A 24474-nucleotide genomic window follows, 5' to 3' on the forward strand; every position below is an offset into this window, starting at 1 on the left:
TATGGATGAGAAGAACACTCCGATCCGCACCTATCAAGTCTGCAATGTGATGGAGCCCAGTCAGAATAATTGGTTACGAACTGATTGGATTCCCCGTGAGGGGGCTCAAAGGGTATATATTGAAATCAAGTTCACGCTAAGGGACTGCAACAGCCTGCCAGGTGTCATGGGGACTTGCAAAGAGACTTTCAACCTTTATTACTATGAATCAAACAATGATAAGGAGCGTTTTATTAGAGAGAGCCAGTTTGCCAAGATTGACACCATCGCTGCTGATGAGAGCTTCACCCAGGTGGACATTGGTGACAGGATCATGAAGCTGAATACAGAGATACGGGATGTGGGACCACTCGGCAAGAAAGGGTTTTACTTGGCTTTTCAAGATGTCGGCGCCTGCATTGCTTTGGTGTCTGTTCGTGTCTTCTATAAGAGGTGCCCGTTGACAGTTCGAAACCTGGCACAGTTTCCAGACACAATTACTGGGGCTGATACGTCCTCTCTGGTGGAAGTTCGCGGCTCCTGCGTCAACAACTCTGAAGAGAAGGATGTGCCAAAAATGTACTGTGGGGCAGATGGCGAATGGCTGGTGCCCATTGGCAACTGTCTGTGCAATGCTGGCTATGAAGAACGTAATGGTGAATGCCAAGGTAGGATGAGCCATATTGTACTCTTCATTAGGGCTTAGTTGAATGCATAATTGAATCGGAGATGAGAGTAAATGGAGTGAAGCCAATAATTGGCAGCCCCTGTGGGATGCAGTGGGACAGAGGGGTTTAATGAAGAAGTTCAACAGTTCCAGGTGGTAAGGCTAAGAATTATATAATGAAAACAAATGATACTGCCATAACAGGCAGAAGGCAAAGCACATTTTCTAGCAGGCGCCTAAATTTGAATTGGCTCATGATAGTCACCAAAATGTGAATGACTGCAAAACACTGCAGTTGAGTTACTGTCTCAAGAGACAAATCTTTAAAGTCTTATCTGAAGTGAACTTTGTTAAGTACAGGAAATTCTGGCAAAGTCTCCTTTGGATAATGCAGTGGGGTAAGAACCAGTCGGGGAGGGGGGAACAGGAGTTTTAGCTGGATTACTTTCCCTCTTTGAGAAGGGGAAGTCTTTGGTGTTTTACTTGTTGCAAATTTTTAGCACTAAATAACCCTTTGATATTTGACACTGCTGCCTTTGTTAAATATTTTCATTTCTCAGAGGGTCTCTATTGTCAGCTTAATAATAGAGCTGCTAGGATACTCTTAGAAATGCTAAAAGTCTCCACCCCACCCTCCCACACACACCATCCTGTGTGCTGCAGAATTAGGGATTAAAGTTTGTATAAAAGACAGATTATCCTAAAAAAAAAAAAAATCCCACCCTATGTTCTCTTCACCTCTCCTTTATGGAAAAAGAAGTTGTAAAAGGTTAGGGAAGGAGAGAAGGGAGTTTATAAGTAAAATGCCTTTAGCCTCAGCTTCTAAAGTCTTGCTCTTGGAAGCGTAAATTAAGATCGAACTCAAATAGATTCTTGCACAGGTCAGCAGACTTAATTTTGCTTGGTGCTGAATTGAAGGTCCTCAAATCCTTAGTGCATTTGGACCTGTGGTTTTGGAAAAGGTTCTCTGGAGCCAGATGAGTTTGCTTCACATCTTCTGGGTGTGTTTTTCACTAGGTCATCTTTTTCATCTTGAGACTAAGAATAAGATAGCAGAGCAAGTAACTGACTGGTTTTGTGCTGGATTCTTAAGAGAACAGTGTCTTTTAGATGTCCTGCTTGATTTCTTTTAAATGATAATTTACAGTCAATATAAAGTTCATTATTATGCATTGAAATTAAGCTTTGGCAGGAAAGAAGCACTAGCTATAAACCCTAGCCTTCATTTCTGGTGTTTTTGCTATATGGAAAAAGCCTAAGTGTGCCATATCGGCAACACAATTACTGTGGGCTGTAGAAGGGACTGAAAGATGAGCAGCGTGATGACAGGGCATGCTGTCTGGGGTAAATTACTCTTGTTTTTTTGGAATCCCATGAGATGGAAACTTGAAAACGTGTGCAGCATTAAACATGCGATCCTGTGGCTGCGGTACTGACTGAGTGCTGCTGGTGGCTGGGGAGATGCTGTTACTTTCTAACAGCTCAGTAAGTTCTGGACAAAGCTTCTTGACACCTTTCTAGCCTGGGTTGTGAGAGGAGGAAGTGAATGGGGGGAAAAAAGCATGTTGGCTTATTGCACAGAGATTATTCTGCCTTCTCCTAAAGGCCTTTTAGGTCAGTACTGGGTCACTCTGACACAGATCTACCGTTTTTTGTTGTCAGTGGCCCAGACATGATGAGGTAATTGCTTAACAAATCCTGTGTTGTTCAAGGGAAATCTCTTGAGGTTTTGCTGGTGGGCAGTGGTGATAGTGGGATGCCTTTTCTAATTTATTTTTGTGGTGTTGAACTAGACCTTGGGGATGAATGTCAGTTTACCTACTGGCTCTCGGCTGCACCCAGGGAAGCTTGGGCTCAGGAAACCCAATTCTGTTTCCTAAGTAAAAGGAAGATCAGGTGATGCCATATTAATAATAGGAGATGGAAACTTTCTGGCTCTTGGGCTCTCCAAAGTGAAGTTGGCCTGTACGAGTAGTTTTGAGAGGATTCCAGCCAGCATGTAATTTAAAAGTGCTAAACCCATTTCATCAGCGGTTGTGGTTTCCTTTTCTCACATTTGCCATTCTCCAGCCAGAAGAGTTTACCAGGAAGCTCCTCTTCATGAATTCATGAAGTTTAGCAGAATTATGCAGCTTGCTCTCTGGTTTCCAGCAAGGCCGTTAAAGCAGTTTGACCTTTGACACGGCTGAATGAGGCTTCTCCTGTTCTTATCCCACTTAACTTCATAGTTCCGCAAATGTTCTGCTCCGGCAGATGTGTGGAGGGGAGGAGGAGGATGAAGTGAGGAGGTTTCTTGTGGTTTTTGTACAGAGGACTGGGGGCAAATGGAGAGACTTTGAGTTTGGTAAAGGTGTAAAAGGGTACTGGGCTGGGACTGGTGCTGATGAGTAGTCTCTACCTCAGTTGTTTTTCAATATGTTGACTGTGGCAGGACAAATACAAGGAAAGGTCAGAGGTTGTCCGTTTCCTCATCCATCTTCCCCTGTGATCCTAGGGTCAGAGTTTGGATTGATTAAGATCTTAAATGTTTGACAAAAGCTTGGTGGGGAAATAGTTTAGGCCAGTGGATCGGAGCTTTGCACTTGTTGGGAGATCCACGGGAGACGTCAGAGCTCCCTGTCCTCTTCTGGGACCTGTGCCCTGCCACACAGTGCTGAGCTGGACCGGTTTGCACTTGGGTTGCCCCAAAAGCTGCTTCAAGTTCGCTCGGCCTTCTGATTTTTAAAGAATACATTTTCCTTGAGCTGCTTTTGCTTTATTTCTGATTAGCGTGTGGGAAACATAATAGGAAGCCACTTCACATCTAAAGTGGTTCCTGTAGTGGGAGTTAATGACTCTCTGACCTTGAACAGGATTTAAAAAAAATTGACAGTGGTATGGAGGTGTTTGAATACTGTGTATGTGCATGTGCGTGTGTGTGCAAAATCCCAGGGCAGGAAGGGAAAGGAGCCAAGTATTTAATCCATATTTATTTGGAAAGCTTCACAGGTTATGTCACAGGAGTGGTTCCACAAAATTGGGTCTGGTCACTAGAAATATTGGGTGAACACTGATTCTTTTTTTACAGGTGAATTTGTAGCTGTGAACTTGATGTTAAAACAAAAACCCAACAACTTGCTGTTGATTTTTTTTTTTAAAATTATTATTTATTCTTTCCCAAACTTCTTCCATTATTGGCTATCTATTTTGAAGACCATAAACATTGAATACTGTTGATGGAATGTGAAACTAGCCTAACTAGTGGTGCATCTAAAGGTTAAAGTAATTAGTGCTTTAGGGCAAAATTGAGATATAAAGTAATTTTAAACTTTGCTTGTATGCATCATTGTTATGTAAATTGTTTTGTTACACATTAATATAATGTGGTTTGGATTTAGTTACAATTTCCTTATGATAAAATGCATATCTTTTTAACTCAAAGGAGAAGGGGTGAGAAATAAGCAGGAAGGGAAAAAAGACAGATTAAAGAAGCAATAGACTGTAGCCATCTGTGATGATTTTGATGCTGTGAAATTACAATTCTCAATTTTAGACCTGCCATTTAGTATAAATATGTGAGACAGTTGAGATTTTTACTGTGATATTGTAAAGGTTATGAGAGCCAACAGCTTTGTCTTCCTCTACACTTGCTTTTTTGAGTTGTGAATTGGCCAATTGGCAGAAAATCCAGTATCATTTGAAATATGTCTCAGTCCTGGTTTCATATCACTGCTGTTTTTAGAATTTTCCTTCGAACTTTGATAAGAGCATCTCTTAAGAAGTAATAATTTGAATGATAAGATTCTTTTTATCTCAGAGGCTTTGAAGAGTAACTGTGATCACTGAGAGTAGTAGTTCAGTTTACATCAGAAGGGTGCAGTCTAATTATATTTTTTTCTGTGATAAGATGTTTTGGATGGTGGGTTTTGTAGGGGCAGGGAAGTGAAGTAATTTGTGTGTACTTTCCCATTTTAGTTGTAGACAACTTTTTTTGTCAGAATAACTCTGATGAACAGTCTGGCTGCATAAAAGGGTAATCAGAAGGGTGACTAAGACTATGCAGATTTGAGATTACAGAAGGATTTTTTTTCAGGTTGATTATTTTTGGCAGAGGAGAAAAATGCACAGACTCAACATGTTACGTTTTAAAAGGAGATGAGAAGACGGAAGCTACCAGGAGGGGCATGGCAGCAATACTGAAACACAGTCTGTCTGAACCAAATTTAGTTGGTTCTCTTCTCTGCTGAAGAAGTGATTTGGTTATGTTATATTCTCATGTAGTTAATTAGATCTTCCAGGGGTTGCTCCTCCATGTTTTTTGTACCACCTGGTGCTTTTCAAAATCTCCATTTAAATGTCATTGCAAGGTTCTGTAGTGTTTTCCTCCTCCCTGGCCCCCTCAGAAGTCAAGCTATGGTTGTCAAGCAATTGTCCCTTCATGTATCCCTTGGTGAAAGGCTGGAATTGATTCCTTCTGAATTCCTGATAAAATTTTTGCTGGTACACAGGGATCTGGATTCTTTGTGTTACCAGTGAAAAGCACGGTCCTCAGAATCAAAGCCAGATGAGCTGTTGTGGTGGTATGAATTTCGTGGCAGGTCTGAGTAGTCTTTTGTGGGGCATGGAGACCATCTTCTGGGTTGTTTTTTTGGTTGTTTTTTTTTTTTTTTTTGGTAATAAAAAAACCCAACACCAAACAAAACCAAAACTTTCCAGATAAGTCATCTTGTCTGTGATGACTTCAGCATTTAGAACTTGGCTGGCTAAGGGTTGTTATCTGTCTAATAATATGTTCCACTGAGCTTGGTTTTTATTGTGCTTGTGAGAAGTGATTAAAGAAATGCTCGGCAATACACTTCAGTCTTTTGAGACTGCATCAAAAAGCCCCCCCAAACTTGTGAGATAAATATCTTATCTGGTTTCGTTCCATTATGCCACATCCTTTTGATATGTTGTGGGGAGCAGGTGAGGTCACACAATTTTGTGAATCAGAGACGATTAAGACTCCCATGACTAAATGGCCATTTTTTGAATATTCAGAGCCTGTTTCACCTCCCTGGGAAGCAAACATGTTGGTTCCCTGCTCTTTCCTCCTGCTGGAGACTAGGGAAACTCTCCTTGTGAATGAGGATTGGCAGCTGTCCGCTGTTTGCCTTTTCCATGCAGCAAATTCCTCATTTACATCTTTTGTATACACCCTCATGCAAAGTAGCACACCCATTTCCCCATTTCACAAAGGAGATAAGAACTTCCTTTGGAAACAGCAGCCAAAATCTCCTTCTGTTTATGCAGAGCTCAGATTTGGATTTTATGCAAATAGATTCTGTTTTGATTTTTTTGATCTCTTTGTTTAAGAGAGAGTGTAATATTTGCACAGTGTGCTCCTTGTGTCTTGAGGTCTTCTCTTGGCTATGAGTGATTGTCAGTCAGTCTTTCCTCAGTCTCTACAACCCACTTGCTTGCTTCAAGCCAGCGTGTGGGAAAGTGCGATGCTCCAAAATCTTGGCCTGCTTTGTAAAGTGATGGCTGGAGGTGCAGGAAGTGCCATTTCGCATGCCTGGGGCTGCAGACCCTTGGGTGTCACCTCCTCTAAATGTTCACTGGTGACCATGAAGCCCTTCCATAGCTACAGCTTCAACTGGTGGAATGACTGTCTTCAGGAGATGGGATCCCCCATGCTATAAGTGTGCGCACACGTGTGTGCGTGAAAAAGCACTGCATTTTATGACATTTTCTACGTGCTGAGTTGACCTGCTCAGCCCTGGTGTAGTGCCCTTCAATTTGCTGGCCCAGCTGCAGAAATGGGCTTGGCCTATGGTTGTAGTTTGGTGTAAAGGGGAAAAGGGCTGGTAGCGCTTGGGTAAACATGCACAAATGAGCTGCTGTCTTTATTTATTGAAAGAAAATAATCTGTGAGAAAAGTTCTGCTTTCTTAAGCCTCATGATTACACAAGAACCCATATTTTATTTTATTTTTGGTTTTAGTGGCTTTCTTTTCTTTTTAACTTTTATTTATTTCAACTTTATTTAAAATTGCCTTTGGCTTGAAATAAAGCTGAGGCTCATTAAATGCTCCCAAAACACAGGCTTGTTCAGAAGGGATTTGTTGAAAGGTTTATTGATATAAGTTAGAACACATGCTGCATGAATGCACTGTATTTCTTTAAAGTACTGTTTTTCATTTTGCGTCTTTATAAATCAGTGGTTTGAAACTGGGACCCTGATCGTGTTGGGGCTACATCCTGTAAGAAACCAGAAGCAAAAATGAGGTTGTGGGGGGGTTTTCATTTTTGTTGGATGTCCAATTAGTATTTAACTTGAAGGTAATTTCACAGGGGTAGTAAACTGCTCAGTGTGAAACTTGGTGGCGTAATTAAATGGAGGAAAGGCTCTTTAAAACAACAAAGGAATGTGCGAAAACTTTGCTTTTGTCCTAATAGTCACCCAGAAGGGGAGGCCATGCTGTTAAAGTACAATATGGATGGGTTATTAAGGTTTAAAAAAAACAAAAAACCCCCCCCCCCCAAAACCCCACAAACCAACCAAACAAAAAAACCCCTCAAACTATACTGTACAGTTGGTATTTGCTTTGGCTCATTTAGTCATGGATGCCTAGCGAAAACTGTTTGCTGGTCTACCTTTTTTTTTTTTCTTTTTTTTTTTTTTTTTTAAATGGGTGGGTTTAAATCTCACTGAAGTAATCTGTAAAATGAAGTTCATGTATCCAAATGCACTGAAAGAGATGTGCTTGGAAAGAGGCCTTGTATTTACTGGGGGCTTGGTGCAGCAGGGCACAGGCTGCAGAGAGGCTGCGGTTTCAGCAGGCTGGGCAGAGGTGGGGCTCTTGGGCAGGAGGAGGAGGAGGAAAGATGCTCTGGTGCTGCAGCAGATGGAGGGAGGAAGACTTAGGTAGCTTTCCCAGAGGGACACAGGATGTTTGTCCCCCCCATTCGTCAAAAGAAATCATTCACCTTTCTCTGAGTTACCCACCTTGCATGTTGGAACTCCTTAAAATATCACTCGAACTAAGGCAATCGATAACGATTGCTTCTGCTTGTATATTTGAGTATTTTGTACAGCCACAGTACAAAGCTGCAGTACAGTGTCTTAATTATGCAGATAATCCTGTTTGCTTGTATTTTTAAACTATGGAGTGCTGGGTAATTATTCAATTCTTAATAGAAGGCAAATGGCAATGTAAACAATAATTAGGATGTTAGACTAATACGCTTCAAAGCAAATTGGATTTTTTCATACTGTTCAGCATGAAGTCCCATAAAGCTAACAATTTAGTGGCAAGGAAACAAGTTCCATTTTGTTCAGCATTTCTGGTGTTATCTCTTCATGCTTTGTTTCTGTGAATGAGTTTGTTCTTATGACGCTGCCTGCTCCAGAGCCACCCTCAGGTTGACAGTCATCTCCCTGCCATTTGCCTACGCTCTCTCGTGGCTTCCAGTGGGCTTTTTGTCCCCTGCAGCCAGGGGTTAGGAGTCAGCGGCATCCTGAATTCCCTCTCGTGGAGGGGACGGCTGGTGCTGTCAGTGCAGCTGGGGCTCGGCTCGGTGGGTCGCGGCTGCCCTGGGTCAGGGTCCTGCAGGAGCAGGCTGAGCTCGGTGGCTGAGGCTCTTCCTTCATCTAGGTTCAGCTCTTCTTGCTTGCTGACCAATGCTGACTTTAGAGACGTAGTTGAAGGGAAATTCAATTTTTTGGTTCTTTAATCTTTGAAAGCAGGGTAATATACAGTGGGTCAGAGCTACAGCTCATTATCTCCTTTAGCTTGGAGAGTGCTCCTGCTTTTCACAGCTCGCCTTCGGTTTTACTAGAAGCATGATGTGAGCCACAAACAGGGATGCAAAACACTCAATTGACTTCTGTTCTGTCTGCAAACCTTGTGTATGTAACATATTTCAGTACTTCCACAAACTGTTAATTAAATGCTGTCATTGTATCCATATCCATTCTGTTGTATTTAGCCAGTGATCGAAGACCATGTCTCGGTAGCAAAGCCGTTAGTCAATAATGCTGCTGCTTTACAAAATATTTTAATAATGCTTCTGTCACACCGAGGGTTTTGTCTGGCCTTTGCTGTGCTTTCTTAGCAGTCTGAAGGGATTGAACAATTGGCTTTATTTTCCCCATTATCAATGCTAAGAAAGGCCAAAATGTGCTCCAGAGTTGATGCGGAATTACAGAAATTGAATTATAGAAATTTAATTTTAACTACATTTTACTTTTCTTCTGAGAAGTGGCGGTGGGGGAAATCGGTGGAACACTTCAAGAGGTTATGGCTGATTTTTTTTTTTTTTTTTTTTTTTAATCTAATACAGGCTATCTGTATATTAAAGTGTGCACTTGAAGGGTGTGGATTTTCTTATTTTAAATCCCAGAGGCTTTTTGCCAGGCCACATTTTAATAGCATTAATTAACAAGTCTGTCTTTCCATACATCAAACATCTCTGTCTGGGGAGCTGAAGAATACCAACCAGTGCTTCTGTGAACTTGGTGCTTGAATGCATTTGTTTTCAGTTTTAAGTGTTTTCTGCAGTTAAAAAAGACATCGCTGCTTTGAAAACAGTTTCCTTTTGAAGTGTCCGGCCTAGCAATGACTGAAGCAGCCAGTGGGCAAATTAGCATGTTAAAAGGAGGGGATCAATGCCTTCCCCAGCCTGCTCTCCTCTGGGTCTGGGTCCAGGCAACCCTCGCTGGGGGTCTGGCCAGCTGCACCCATGTGTTTCAGGGGAGCCATCAATAGTGGTGTGGGTTGCATCAAGGTGAGACAGCTTGATCCAGTGCCCAGGATCTTTCAAGGATGGCAATTTGAAAATGGATTTGAGGGAATTGGTAGCTTTGGGTGGACCAGGCAGCTTGTGTTATTATGGAGAGGATTAGAAGGGAGGTGTAGAGAGAAATACAAGATCAATTGATCGTAGGGCACAGGTTGCCTGAACTCCCCTTCAGATGCTGGAATATTCATTTTTGTTGTATTTAGCTGGTGTGTGTAAAAGATTTCTTTGGGCTTTTTCAAGAAACAAGTAAGCACAAATTAAAAAGAGTATGTGGGTAGTCCCTGCTGTTTCACTGAAATGCTTGGGGGCAGTGGCTGTTGGATGAGTATAGCAGGAGATGCTTAGGTACAACTGTGTTTGCCGACAAACCGAAGAAGATGGTTCTGGTTTCCCCAGTGTGTGGTCTGAAGCAGCCCATGTGCCTTCCAACCTGCAGCAGCACCCTCCAGGCACTCCGGGTGGGGTGCTCTCCCCTGCTTTTGGCTTTCTGGGTGCCATACTCCTGTGCTCTGACGAAGGCTGTCCTGGTGCCTCTGGGCAGTGCTCAATGTCTGTGCCCTGCTGGGAGAGACAGCACCTCCACCCCTCCTTGGGAGTGGGGTGAGCGCTGAAAGTTCCTCCCATGTCCGTCAGTGTTAAAACAATGAACAAATGATTGCAGTAGTCAAAATTGCACCAGCACCATTCTGAAATATAGACTGTTTCTTGAGAGGTCTCATGTGCCAGAGATGCTAGAAGATAGCTGAAATCTGTTGCTGTTTCTTTTTTGTGGCCTTGATGTTTGCATCTTGCACATCTACCAACCTGCCCTTAATCTCTGAAGTACTGTAATGCAGTTATTAGGTTGACACATTTTGTCCACTCATAATTAGTTCTTAGATTTCCTCATTTATTTTTGTGGTGATCAGAAGTATTCAGGGTAGAGCTAATAAGACAGCTGAAATCAGGACCAGGTCCCTATACACATTCCACCTGCTCATTAATCAAGGACTCTGCAGTTAATGAGAGTACTTTCCAGGTAATATTTAATCTCGGAATACCAATAGTTACATTTAATGCGAAAGAACTTTTTTTTGCAGTTTGTTGCTGAAGTCATTCACATGGCACATTAGAAACTGTCCTCCTGTGCTAATCCCTGACACAGTTCTGTCAGACTGACCCAAATTTGGACTACTTCTGAAAATCCATACCAGATTAAAATACTGGATCCAGTACTTAAGGTTGGACATGACGATTTAGTGGGTGATGGGTACATATGCATACGTATAGACATGGCTGATAATGTATGTTGTTTTGTAATACTTTGAGGTTCAAAGGCCTGTCCGTGTGGGAAGGAAAGTTGAAAGGAATTGACTAAAGAGATGAAGTCAGTGTGTATAACTTCAGGTGCATTGCTGGTCACCTCTGAGACTGCTTCCATCCTTTTTGGCTGAATCAACCCATGTCCAGATCCTTTATCCATTTTGTTGATTTACCTTAAAGTTCTTGGTGGCTCTTCGAAGGTGTGCACTCAGTACCCTGTTTTAGTGTACCTAGAATTAATATACTTGGTAACCTTGAATTCAACACACCCAATAGCTTGGGAAAATGAGCTCAAAGAGTTGTGGGCACTGTGAAAGCATCCGCTTATGACTTTAGGATAGATAGAGCACTTTAATTTGTGAGAGAAAGGAGAACAAAATCCACCTACAGTCACTTGCAGTAGAACGTAGAGAGCAGAAGGGAAAGGAGCATGACCACAGCATTACCAAGGAGGGCAGCTGGCTGGCTCCAGAAAGGGGCAGGAGACCTTGTCCACTGTGAAAGAGGAGCACTGGCTCTCAGGGAGGCTGAAGGAGATACACCTTCATTGTATCACAGAGATGTGTCTGATCCAGCACCGCAAGGAACTGCCTTTGTCTTAACAGGAATGGTGCAGTTCCAAGAGCAGTATGTGACCTTATTAAGTATTGCATCTCCTTCCCATTAGGAAGGGAAGTTGCTGTTCCATTGGAACAGCAACTGTGCAGAGCAGGTTCTTTTGGTTCAAGATGAACTGTAATTGGGGTATGAAAGCGTGAGAAAGGAGATCCCTCTCTTTCCTGTTTGGCTGGGCATTGGTTTGCCCTTCCATGCAATCAGAGGAGGCCTGTAGCTCTAACTTGCACTGGGTTTTTAGCAGATGCCAGCTCACTGTGGGCATACTGGGGAGAAGGTGCTCTGCCCACCATATTGCTCTGCTTCTTTAAAGGTCACTATTAACTCCTTTCTTGTGGTTGTGTGTTTAGCCTTCTGCAGGGATCGTGGTAATTTGACCTCTCCATATACCTGTATTAAAGTTTGAGTTAAAAACGCACTGTAGCAAAGCAAAGGAGAGACGTTTTTCCGTGGGATTGTTGAGCTCTTTGAGAATGCCAAATGGCTAAGGTAACTCTTGTGCAAACACCACCTTTTATTTGACTTTGTAGTTTACCCTTTGAAATACAAACATATTTGTGTCAATCAGCAAGTCTCCTTTCCGGAGTTCTGGTTGACCCTGTGCAAAGAAATGTGACTGTGCAATTATTAAAGGTGAGGCCTTCGCTTTAACAAATGCTGAGTAATTGCTATTCACTTGTCTCTGTGCCTCTGTCGTAAATGACAGTGAACTGCCCTTCAGCCCAGCTAAATAACAAGGAAGATACTTGTTTGGAAGGAATAACTCTTCAAAAATTTGCAATATGTCAGAAGTATTGTGTCATAGGGACATGTGGGTAGGGCAAAGAAAAAAGTTGCCTTTCTCAGCTTAGAGTGCAAGAACCTTATTTGGACTTTATAATGGAATTAGGTCAAATATTATACCCATGTCACTCGGAGTTAATAGAGGTTGTTGAAGTCTAGTGGAGGGCAGAATTTGCCCATTATAAAAAAAAATCTGAAGCAAATACGGAAATGTGATACTCTGGCAGCTTGCCTACTACTTTTTATGATGAAAAAGTTGAAAGATCCTACTCTCCCCTGCCATAGTGTTGGCAGTGTCAGAAGAAGGCTTTTAATGTTTCACAGGAGTTTTTCCACAGTTTGGAGTCTGGGACCTGGTTGATGCCACTATCCTGATTGATTCTGTACAGGGAAGTTGTTAGCCACGGTGGTGAGTCTATGGGTGAGTTGTGCCAAAGAAATAGAAAATCAGACCTCAAAACTAATTCTGAGAATAACCCTTGTCGTCTTCCAGATACTTATTGTTGTTGTTTCTTAATAAAAACCTTCTGAAGAACCGTAAGCAAGCCTGGTATAAATTAGTTTTATGAATCATTACTGGTGCTGTACAGAGATACTATCAAGATAGCCCAGCACTGATTTGGCCTACCTTTTATTTCTGTATTAGCTTGTAATTCCTATATCTTCATTCAGTCTGTATGTGATTTCTCAAAATAAATTGTTTATTGCCCTGAGCTCACCATGATGAATCTGGTAAGCAGGCCTTCAATAACAGATAAGTACACATGATAAGGGGAAATAAATTTTCTTTGAGAGCACTTTTCAATCTATTCCTCAGAAAGGTTTTTCAGAAAGTAGTGGATTCTGTTTTACTTATTCATATCAACTAGTGTATTTTGGCTTTATTCCAGAAGAAAATAATTGAAATATTATGCAGTGTCTTTTTAACTAGTCCAGACCTTGACTGATGAATTTGTAGGCTTAAGAGACTAAGGCATCCCTTCTGCCTATGTTAACACTTGCTATCCAGCTTACTTTAAGGAGTTCAAAGTTTGCACTTGCTTAGAATTGAAGGTATCTTGAAATGTTTCTCACCTTTCTTCTTTAACCAAAGGTGCATAGAATTTAGCTGTAAAGGTGGAACTTGTAAAAGGGTGGAAAATAATGGGTTTAAATTGCAAAAAGAGAAGCTTAGGCTAGATGCAAGGGAAAAAACCCAAAACAAAACAACAAACCTCAAAATCAGAAATCTGTAGTGCCAGAGTAGATTGCTCAGGGATGTGGGGGAATCTCTGCATTGGAGGATTTTGGGAATAAGTTAGCTAGACCCCTAGTAACATGGTTTAAGTACAAGTTTTCCTCCCATGGGGCAGGGGAATAGGCTAACTGGGGTCGTTTCTAGCCTCATCTCTTGTGGTAAATGCTCTTGCACAGTTGGGATCCAACCCCGACCATTCTGTGATTCTGTGGTAGTCTTGCAGCTGAAAGGTGGCTCTCAAGGTCTGACCTAGAGAGACTTGATTGCCATGAGGAGCTGTCTGTTACTGGCTTGCCTGGAAAGACAAGCAGAAATGTTGCTTCCGTCTGGGTCCTTCCTCCGCCCCTGTTTGCAGCAGTGCTGCTTTCATCACTCCGAAACAACGTGCTGTCTCTAACACTTCAAGAAGCTGAGAGTAGATGTGGGTAGCAGATGTGGTGCTGTGTGCCTTGCTCGGTTTTGGCTTAATTTTGCATTCCCTCCCATGCACCTCAGATATTTGGCAAATTTATCTCAGCTTGTTGAAAGATGGCCTCCCTCACGTAGATAGAAACCTTCTCTTTGCATCCAGGTTGGTTTTAATGTGCAGCACATGTGCTCCATTACAAGTTGAATAAACAAGTACCTACTGAGGAGATATTGGCTGTTCAGGTGCAATCCTATATCTGTTGGGATGCAGAGAAGGGATATTAAAATTGTTTACGAGGTCAGAGCTATAGTGAGCCTTGGACCACCTTTGAATTACGATATCATTACCTGAGCTGTGGGAACCAAGAAATAAAACCTTTTTACCGTGAAATATAAGAAGTCCTTATGACTTTGAAGTATACAGAGGAAGAAAAATGTACACTACATCCTAGTGCATTTTATTTTTTTTTTTGTTCTATTGCAATGGGTTTGATTTTGCTTACTGGTGACACATATAGAATAGATATGGCATTTGTTAATAATGTTTGTGTTAGAAAAATGCTCCTTTTAATTGTTAATTTCTTTTTGGGTCATACCAGGAAAAATGTTCCTTTCCAAAAGGAATAAATTATTAAAGCTTGTTTAAATAAACTTATTGTTATTTCCGTACCTGGTACATGTACTGTTGCAAGTCCAGTCACTTGTTTTCTTTTACCACACTGTGCTTCCCATCCTTTATGACAACAGTATTTTTTCTGCTCTGGTGTAGAAGGTATTATACTGTTAAGACCAAATGAAAAGTTGCACTAAAACATTAATGGAATAGAACAAAAATTGATAAAGCAATATTGATTAAGTAGATCATTCTCAAATAGACAAGAACAGTAGCAGTTTACTTCTGTTATGAAAAACTATCAGTTTTTCAAAGACCGCAGGCATCTGTATGCTGTATAGGTAGCCATCTATCAAAACATATTTTGGCGGTTTTTGTGTTGTCCTTTATAGGAACTTGTCTCTTAAGTCACTTTTGTGGAATTAAGTGACACTACTACAAAGTTAAATATCTGCAGAGTGAGAAAGAAAACTTAAAAGCCATGAGCAAGGAGAATGTGTGGGTGTAAAAACTGGAATGAATGTGGGGTATCGGTCCAGAAAGATGTGCTGTAGACAGTAGAAGAGGCAGCAAAGACTGTCCCAGGAGAAGCTGAGAGACAGCTACCATGACTAAAAGCAGTAATTCAGTATTTAGCAAAGTTCACTTTTGCTTTCTTCAGAAAGTGGATTTTGTGGTCTTGCTGGTCTACTGTTATGTCAATAACTTGCATCAAAACGTCCTTGAGTCAGAACATCTGTTGCGGCCAATGGAAAGACTCCCCTTGAGTTTAATGTGCTTTGGATCAGGCCCAAAATGCAAATAGTTTTTCTCTCATCCTTTGAAGTCTTTAACATTTCATGGGCTCCCTTATGTTATTGGTAATTTGCACCAGAGGTATTTTGCATGCAAATGAAATTTCAGCAGAAACAACTGCGTTTGTGAATATGCATGTAAGTGCACACACAAATATCAGTAAAGCAAATTTTACTTTTCAGTATACCAAACCAGAAATTTCTTTGTAATAGTGGGCTGTTTGTAGTAACTAGAACTGCAATCAAATGTATTGACAAATACATGTAAAAGACTATATAAAACTGCCAAAGTAGGTGTTGATACATCTGTATCGAGCCAACTGATTTTTCTTTTTTGTAGCTTGTGCATGTTAATGCATGCTTTCTATATGAAACTGGCATTTGTCACTAAGTTGTTACAGCACTGTAGATGTCATAAATTTAAATACTGTAATTGAACCTGAATTCACTATGGATTTATTTACCAGATCAAACAGTAACTTCAACCTACAACACTCATTTTGTTTGCTAGTGTAAACTCATGAGTTTAGTGAAGTGCCAGAGAAGGATTATTCCTTTGAATTATGTGAGTGCTAACAAATCACAAGGGTTTAGTTTTTAATAAACTGGAAATGTATTTTTAGCTGAGAGATCCTACTGATTTTAGTATTAACATTTTAAAGTTTATTAATTCATAAAGACTATTGTAGTGCTCTCACAGGAGTCTGCATCTGAGTAATAACATGTGGCAGTAAAATATGCCAAGTTTACAGTGACCCCATTTACCTGATATTAAGACCTTGCTTTAGCATGTTAGGGGGTGAAGGTGCTTTACCCCCTTGTACATCTCCAGTTAACCCTGTCTGAAAAACACTGAATGCTTATGGAGGCAGCATATTGACATCTCAAGTTGTCACCTGTCCTGACTACTGGGATGCTCTTCCCCATTTAAAAGTCAGTTTTTCTTGTTTATTGTTTTCTGACCCAGCTGTTTCTGCCTGAGCTCTCATTTGCAGGACAATCCTGCCAAATCCCAGCAGGTTCAGCTGAAGTTGCATCCCCTGGGGTCTCGTGCCGAGGTCCTTCCTCGCTTCCCGGGGCAGCTGGCCCTACCTGTCCTGCTGCACGGTGGCTGGGTTGGCTTTACTTCAAGGGCACAACCATCCGGTGACTGGGAGGAGAAGGGGAAAAATAATTTGGGTTTCTGATTGCCCTAAGATATGATTAGGAACTCATTTCCACAGAAAAATGCCTGCTAAATGGAGTATTGCAGGAAGGGCTTGTTAGTGCTGTTGACTGTTAGGAGATCACCACGTATGACTGGAAACGTAAAGAATTAGTCACTCTTTTTGTACCTCAGGCTGTTATTTAAAGCTCTTGATGGGAATGTCATTGCAACAGGGAAGGAGTAGCAGGAAATAAGGGCTGGGGTCACCAGTGGCAGGGCTGAGTGGTGAGAAAGGATGTGTCAGAGGAGCGGAGGTGCCAGTGCTGCAGCCCAGTGCTGTGGCAGAGGTGCTCAGCCCCTGGGCGAGTACAGGGCGGGCAGGGAGCTGGTGACCCAACAAGGTGTTGGCTTTGATCGAGTGGGAGCTTCTGTCTGAATTTCTGTGCCCATATTTGTGTGTAAGAAGGAGGCACATAAATAATTGAAAACTGAAAGTGGTCTTTTGTAGACTGACATGTGATTGCTCAACTCTTAAAAAATGTAAGTGACCAAAAATATTTGTCTGCTATCAGTGGAAAGCATTTAAAGGAAAGAAGTGTCTTTCTGGTCCTCTACATTTATTTTGTGGTGGTTTAACAAAGTTTCATTTTGAGAAGGAGGAAGTACAACATAAGGGTGAAGGAAGATACGAGGGGAGGTAATGTTGCAAGCCATATTGTGTATCTGCTGGCTGTACTGGGACAAAGTAAGGGGGACAAATTGATGTACTTAAACTGACAGCAAAGGTGTGTGACTAACACTGGTCCTGGTCAGGAAAATACTGAAGGAAAGGAAAGGAGTGGGGCTATGGACCTGGCTTTGCTAAAAAGTGGGTTTGGAAGCGCTATAAAAACCTGCCTCTTCCCACGAGGCTGTCCTTAGCCTGAAGCGTCCCAAGCCTTGCTGAGTCAACACCTGCAGCGCCGAGAGTAAGGAAGGAGGCAGAGGGCCTGGGTAGGTTTTATGGTGCTGGGAAGCCAATGCCAATGAGCACACATCAGAAGAAGCCTGAGGCTACCCGGTTTAATCCTGGGGCTGTGGGCTCTTAGCAGCTTGCAACTTCAGAAGAGTACTGCTCTGTTTCCTTCAGTTGCTTGTGCTGCAGGGGGGTGCTTGAGCCAGCTCGACTTTCCCTCCTCAGCCTCCCTCCAGGCACTGCTCAGGGCACGGCCTCGGGGAGGGCTGCAGGTGATCGGGAGGGAAGGGTGCAGTGGCATTCATGCAAATCCTCGGCTGCTTTGAGCTCCTCTGTTCAGACCCAGGCTGTGGAGGTTTCTGATTCATGGGCTGTTCCATTTACTTAAACATCCTGCTTGCATTTTCTGAAGGCAGGTGGTGTCCCAAATTACTGTGTAGCACGGACTCTTTAATATCATGAGTTTGAGGGCTAACTTTGATATCAGCTGCATAAGCAATGAATAATAGCTGCTTCATTCCTGGCAGAGGCTTGGTGACAGGAATTGGCAGGGAGTATCTAGTTAATTTTTGAACACCCTCTTCCATCCAAAGTTAAAAGCTGATCCCGAACTATTGATGACATCTGGCACGTAAACTAGGTTGTTAAATCTCAACCCATCGGATTTTGTGGTTCAGGGGCACTGCTTAGGCCATACTGTGATGCCCAAGCGTGCTTGAAATTCACTTCACAAATGTGCTGTTGTGTTTCTAATTCACTGCTGCCCCTCTAGAGAGTCAGTAAGTGACCAGTCCCTGCGGCAAGAGCTGGGGTCTCGACAAATTAGCATTCCAAAATAAGAGTGAGGTATTGCCCAATTAACAAACTCTGCATTACCTAAGACCATGAACAGCCTCTTTTGTGAGGCCCAAAGTTGTCTCTGTAAAGAAATGATACAAAGATGTCTTTAAATATGCATGGAATGCATATTGATTGTTTTAAACACTAAAAAAGCCTTCCTTGTTATCTGGGAGACCAAGGACAGTTGTTTTTATTGTATTGAGTCTTACAATACCTTTGAAACTTTTCAGCTGGCTATGAGTCTAGGGTGAGAATGATCATCTAAGTCTGAATCGGTAAGTTTAAGCAGTATTGCTATTGCCAATGCAGAAGGGGAGAAGGAGGGGAGGCAGAGGGCTGTCCTCCCAGTGGTGAGACAGATTTAAAATGCAGAAATTGGGAGTTTACATGCTTTTCTTTCCCTTCTGTGGTTTGGGGTGGAGGGGCTGTTTGGTTGCTGGTTTTTTTTAAACCCACTGGACAATATTTTGGCCATCATTCCAGACTTTTTTCACTGCATGGACTCTTAGATGAGAATGACAATACCCACTTAATTGTCTTTAGAGAGTGAGATTTTGATAAAATCACACATACTGCGCAGATCGTGCAGCAGACGGATAGCTGACCACTGGCCCATAAAGTGACACCTAATGTAACCATGCTCGCATTTAGTACGGTGCACAAATCTGGTTTCTTGTGAGTATTTTCAGTGCACAGCCCTTGGGATTGTTTCTCTTGCCTTACAATTTTTATATCAGTGAAACTCCGCTAATGATGAAAATTTCAATTTGCTTAAATTTATGTTGATGTCAATGTGCGGAAACTCAGACTATGTATTATTAGCCTGGTTTTATGAGAGTAGTGATCAGGCTGTTGAGTCATTACATCCACTTTACACTTTGGATTTTAATTGCTTTATGGAGCTTGTTAATTTTTGTTTAGTTTGCCGATAGCTTATGAATGATAGTTGTCTCTATCTAAAACCGCCAACAGCTTTTCATCACTAATTCTGTATAGTACCTAAGTTCTTAGAAACATGCAGGCAGGATTTTATCCTAGGTAACTGTTGTAGCTTCAAAAATACCATTATGTTTTGTTTCGTATTGTTTTCTTCTCTGTTACCAGGAACAGCTATAACGTTCAGAACAATATGAGCAATAATCAGAACTTCTTAAAGATCAACTAATGTGGGAGATAAAACTGCCCAGGTGACGTATTTAGAAGTGCAAGCGGTAATAAAGCCCATATGAGAAGTCATTATCTCCACATTTTAAAATCATTTGTTGTGAAGTATATTACTCTTGCTTTAAAATATCCTTTGTATAAAGCTCCTGGGAGTACACAGCTAGAACATGGTATGCAAGTCCCTCTGTGTGGGGTTTTCCATAGGCAGCTGTTCTTTGACCTTGCCCTACATGAGGAGTTGTAGACTTTCATTTCTTGATTACTGACTGCCCTCTTTCAGTATCACACATTCACCTTAGCTTTCTAAAAATGCAGTAGCAAATCAGATTGCATTAATGGAAAATGCCGTGGCCTAGAAAACAGCTTTTACTGCTGACAGAATGGGCTGATGAAATCTGGGCTGGTAAGGTATGCTATTTTTGACTGTGAAAAGCAGCATTTTCTGAAGGTTTGCTGAATGCAGTAATGTGATTTAATGTTCTTCTTTGTTAGTCATCTCTAGCTGCTGGTGATGGGAATAGATGTTGTTAATGTTAAACATTTAATCAGCTAAAGTATATGTCTGTCTGTGCTTTTCTTTCTCAAAATTTGCAAGGATTGTAATCAGTTCCATGTATTTTCCAAAAAGTCAAAAGCAGCTCAGAGAAGGTGAATAGAGAGATCTGCTAAATCCATTTTAAAAGCCTGTGAGTGCAAATTAATAATTATGTGAAAAGAATTTACTCTTTTCACTAGCTAAAGAGTTGCTTGCAGTAATCATTGGCTTGTACTGTCTTTCTCCAACCTTGCTGTGACCATTTAATGAGACCTGATTCAGACTAATTCCCACAATCTGTAGGTTTTATTCCCTGCTGAGGCTGGAATATTTGGATGTCTGTTCAGACATACAGTTTTCTTTTTAATTAGCACATCTGATTTTTTTTTTTTTTTTTTTTTTTTTCCTTCTTCTCTGAAGGCCACAACCTCTGTCCCAATCTGGGCAGGTGAAATTTCACAAGCACTTTATCATGGCTCATACCTCAAGCATCCGGACACACCTTTCTAATTGTCATTTGTATCCGCCTGTCATTGCCTCTGGCATTTGCTGAGTTCACATTTCTATGTGATTTACTGCAAAACATTTTGTTTAACAAGTTGCTAACACACACTGACAGGGAAGTCCCCCTCAAGAAGCTGAAATAATGATTGCCTTCATCTTTGCTTTCTTGAGGTAGATGCTAAAAAATCAATCTGTTGGTATCAGTGCTTTAGACTTTGCACATATGAAGAATTCTTGAAACCGGAAAACTCTGACCTTGAATGTGTGGGTGCTTTGAATTGCAAATGCTTTTTGTCTTGGGCTCTGCGTGTGTAACAAGGTGGATGAGCTCTGAAGCAGCGTGTTTAGTCCCCAGTTGCAGAATTTTGAGTGCAGTTGGCTTCTAAGTCAGCAGCAGCTCTGCAAGTGTTCGACTAACTATTAAAGTATTTGGATGCTGAGGCTGCTCCTTAACAGCAGTTCTGGGAAACTTTTTAATACACCAGGACAGCTGCTCTGTCTTCTGGACTTGGTTTCTGGGGTCCCTGTCCGAGGGTCCCATGCTCAGCAGGGAAGGAGCCCAGTCGGGACCCCTTGCCCGTGGCTTCTTGCCGGGACACGCTGCCGCAGCAGCACAGTGCGGGGCACAGCCCGGGCTGGGAGGCTCCTGTTTCACCTCCACCAACACCAGACGCCTTTGGCCAGGGGAACTTGGTGAGCTAGTTTTTTAAGGCCATGGATGAGTCCAGTGTAACTGTTCCCACGTGGGAGCCACTTTCCTTCTTGTTGCTTTAAGGCAATCTGGGTTTTAGGCTTAGAATTTGCTCTCATTTGGTTAAATATTCAAAACCTGTATTCTTCTGAAGCCCTAAAATTACTGTGCAGATGAACAGTTCTGTTTGCGTATTTCACAATAAAGTCACTAAGCATTTACAATGTCAAAACCCACTTAACGTTGACAAAGGTGATTCATATGGGTCTTTCAAAAGATTGCTTATGTCCCATAATGAGTTGGGTGCAACCTAAAAAAATAGCTCTGTTAAGTGGTACATTCACAAAATGTAAGCAAGTGCGTAAGAATAAAATACAGCGAACCATCCATCTCCCCTCTTCCCCCAGCTGGTTGCTGATCTCATGTATTCCGGGCTCTGCCTGGCAGAGTGCAAATTTACTGACCCATTAGTGGCTGCTGTTCAGCTGCACCAAGGAGAGAAAAATACATCTAGAAAATAAACTTGACATATCAAACGCGCCATAACTAATTAATTGCAGCCAGCGCTTTTTTTCCTGCTCTCCTTAACTGCCTCAAGTTTTGATTATGTACAAATCATGTTTTGGTTCTGTTAGAAAATCCTGGGTTTGTTTATTTGAGTGTGTATTAATGAATGAATGAATGCAGGCAAGAAAAGCATTCAGTATTTGCAAGTAGGGAACATGGCAAACTAATATGCTGATCTGAGCATTAGTTTTCAAAAAAACAGGTTCTCCTATGTTTTTTTGATAGGCTAATCAAGTGATGAAGCACTTGAAAATTCACAGCAGCAGTGGTCCTCGAAGGACTTCTGGCTGAGGCAACTTACCAAATTCACAGTGAACTAGGTTTTGGTGGTCAAAGGCAGAGTGCAAGTAACCCTTCTGTGGGGCAAGCGCAGGGGAGAATTCTCTGGTGACCGTAGGTGGCTGCTGGGGCTGCTCTTGAAAGTCAGCTGTCTGGAGTTGTTTGGTGCCTTACTGTATGAAACTTGACAGCTACAGGAACACCAGGAAGGCAGTGAAGTTTTGCAGAGTGGTTTTCTCTAATTTGCAATGAATCCACTGACAGTTGACAAAGGCAGAGAGAAAAAGGGAAACATTTCTGCCTCAGGTCTCTTTGGCTGAAGTTTAGAAGTGAAGATTACTCTGTATGAATTTGGGATCTCTTGAAAAGTGAAAGTAGATGGTCTTGCCTATCCATTTGTTTAACTGGTGTAAGATCACCTTGCTGACAATATTTTAAAACCTTACTCTCATAAGGTATCTTAGATGCAATTTGGATGCTACCGATAGCATTCTGTTAATTGTGGAGGCAAAATTAAGTCTCGATATGGCTTAGTGAGAGTAGATAAAAGTAGCGCCCATAAGAACTATGAACTGATAACTTATCGTATCAGGAAGAGTGCGGGCGATCAGGGCGGATGTGAGTCACACGTCAGCTCCAGAGCGTGTGGAGCCTCGGTGAGATGTACTGCCAGATTTCTTTGCTACAGTAAATTTTTGTGGCCTGGACTGAAGTCAGTGGTGCTTTTGGCCATTTCTAAATAGCTCCATAGTTACCACAATTAATTTCTTTGTTTAATATCTTGCAGTAATTTACTTATCATGTAGCTGTTTGAATAAATAGCTTTATCATATGTCAGCCATGAGGGCCTCTGAGCCAGAATGAGATGTTATTGTTAGGTTTATGTGCCAGTAGTTTTGTTGGTGACGGATGCTTTTCCAGATTAGAAGCAAAATTGTGTTTGTTTTGTCACTTTTTCTTAATTAGCAGCCGTGTGACATCCAGCAAGAATTTGAAAGGAAGCTTTCCTTCCTGTGCTGAGGTAAAGGCTCTGCAGGCTGCGCTGTGTCCCAACTTGCCCCAGCCTGTGGGCTGTGCCCTTGGGGTGGCTGCTCTGGTGGCCTGGGGCGCAGGAGGCTCAGGGTGATGTGGCAAAGCCCTGCTGGCGACGGCTCATCAGCTGCCCTGGCCAGGGATGGGACTGGCCTCCGGTGGTCTGTGTGGAGAGAGGGAAGAAACCAGTCACTTGTTCTTTAGCACTGGCTGGCATTAACCCAGCCACCTGAGAAGTCTCACTTTGCTTTAGCAATTGGGTCAACTGTGGGCTTATTCCTTGTGCTGGAGCTAGTCTTGTCTTGAAACAGCATGATTGTGCCTTGGTTTGTGTGCTTCCTGCAGTGGCCAGAGTGTGAGCTCCATCTCCCACAGGAGCAAAAGGCACCTCCACCATATAAGCTTTCAGGTAGGGCAGTTTTGCTCCAGTATGGATGGATCCATGCTCTGGGTGCTTCACCTGGAGCCAGCCAGAGGGCCCCTGCTGCCCCCCTCCTAGTTCATCATTTCCACTGGCTGACTGTGTGTCTGCTGAGGGCCTCCCTGGAGCTGCCTCATGAAGGCTAAGCTGAGGGAAATTTTTTTAATGTACATTTTCATAAAAAGGGAGACTTTCTGCAAAGTGCTTGAAGAAAAGCTTGACTTAAAGCATTCATCAAATGGCTGCCTCCATAAACAAACCTACTTTCAAATTTTACCAGGTGGTATGTCCATTGCATAACTGGGCCAAATCCTGTATTCTTAAGAGCAGCAGCTGTGTTGTAAATCTGTAGGTTATCTGGACCTCGAAGATGGATGGGCAGAGCTATGATGTAAAGATACCATACATCAGCTAAAAGGAATTAGTGCATGATGTGTCTTGTGAATTCAGGATAGGAGAGGATTTGAAAGATAAACTCAGCTCAAATTGTAATTCTTCTTATCCAGAACTCACAGCAGCCACTCATAAAACTGATAACTCTCTGGCTATTCTTTTTCGGAACCTCTTGCTAGGGCTGCTAAAACAGGTCCCCCGAGCCAGCCTCTCGACAGCCAGTGCCTTTCTTTCACTCTACAGGGAGGTGTGATGATGAGAAGAAGCACTGGGTGCAGGCTTGGAGGAGTCATCTGCTCTCTGCAGAGCAAGCACTGATGCACCAGCGTGGTGAAAACCATGCTGGGTGCACCTCAACAGGGTCAGCAGCACAGCCAGGACAGCAAGTGTGCTGCTTTCCTGCTCCTTCTAGACTGGCGCGGTGCCACTGCTGGCATCTCCTTTAAGATGTCGTGATACGTAACTTAACAGGGGTTCTGCTGCACCGGTGTTTCCGTTCATGACCTAGCAGATTGTGCTTCAGTGCTACGAGCTATACGCTTCTCCCCAGATAATTCCCCCTTTCTTTTATTTATTGGTGATAAAAGACTGTCACAGATATATAAGCATGTTCTCACTTGACTTGATTTGCATGGCATTGCTGAAGGTGATTTATAACTTATACATGGAAAGGATTTGCTGATCTCATTAATAACTTTCCAAACATCTAGATAAACATGCTATCACTCTGAATCAAGTGAGCTTGAAACAGCCAAGGTATTCACCTGCAAGGGCTTCTGGCAC

At 42.2% G+C, this 24474-nt stretch overlaps 1 protein-coding gene across 1 annotated transcript in view; it reads left to right on the forward strand.

The window, feature by feature from the left end:
- Positions 1-24474, forward strand: part of LOC104523799 (ephrin type-A receptor 4-like) — a gene marked incomplete at its 3' end in the record, with an annotated part of 57035 nt that overhangs the window by 4488 nt on the left and 28073 nt on the right. The window contains exon 3 of the mRNA XM_010166491.1: positions 1-647. This exon is cut by the window's left edge and continues 3 nt beyond it. Within this exon, the coding sequence (XP_010164793.1) occupies positions 2-647 (646 nt within the window). The remainder of the gene's footprint in view (positions 648-24474) is intronic.

The sequence above is a fragment of the Antrostomus carolinensis genome, unplaced genomic scaffold, assembly GCF_000700745.2.
Source record: "Antrostomus carolinensis isolate BGI_N321 unplaced genomic scaffold, ASM70074v2 scaffold33244, whole genome shotgun sequence".
NCBI classification, from domain to species: Eukaryota; Metazoa; Chordata; class Aves; order Caprimulgiformes; family Caprimulgidae; genus Antrostomus; species Antrostomus carolinensis.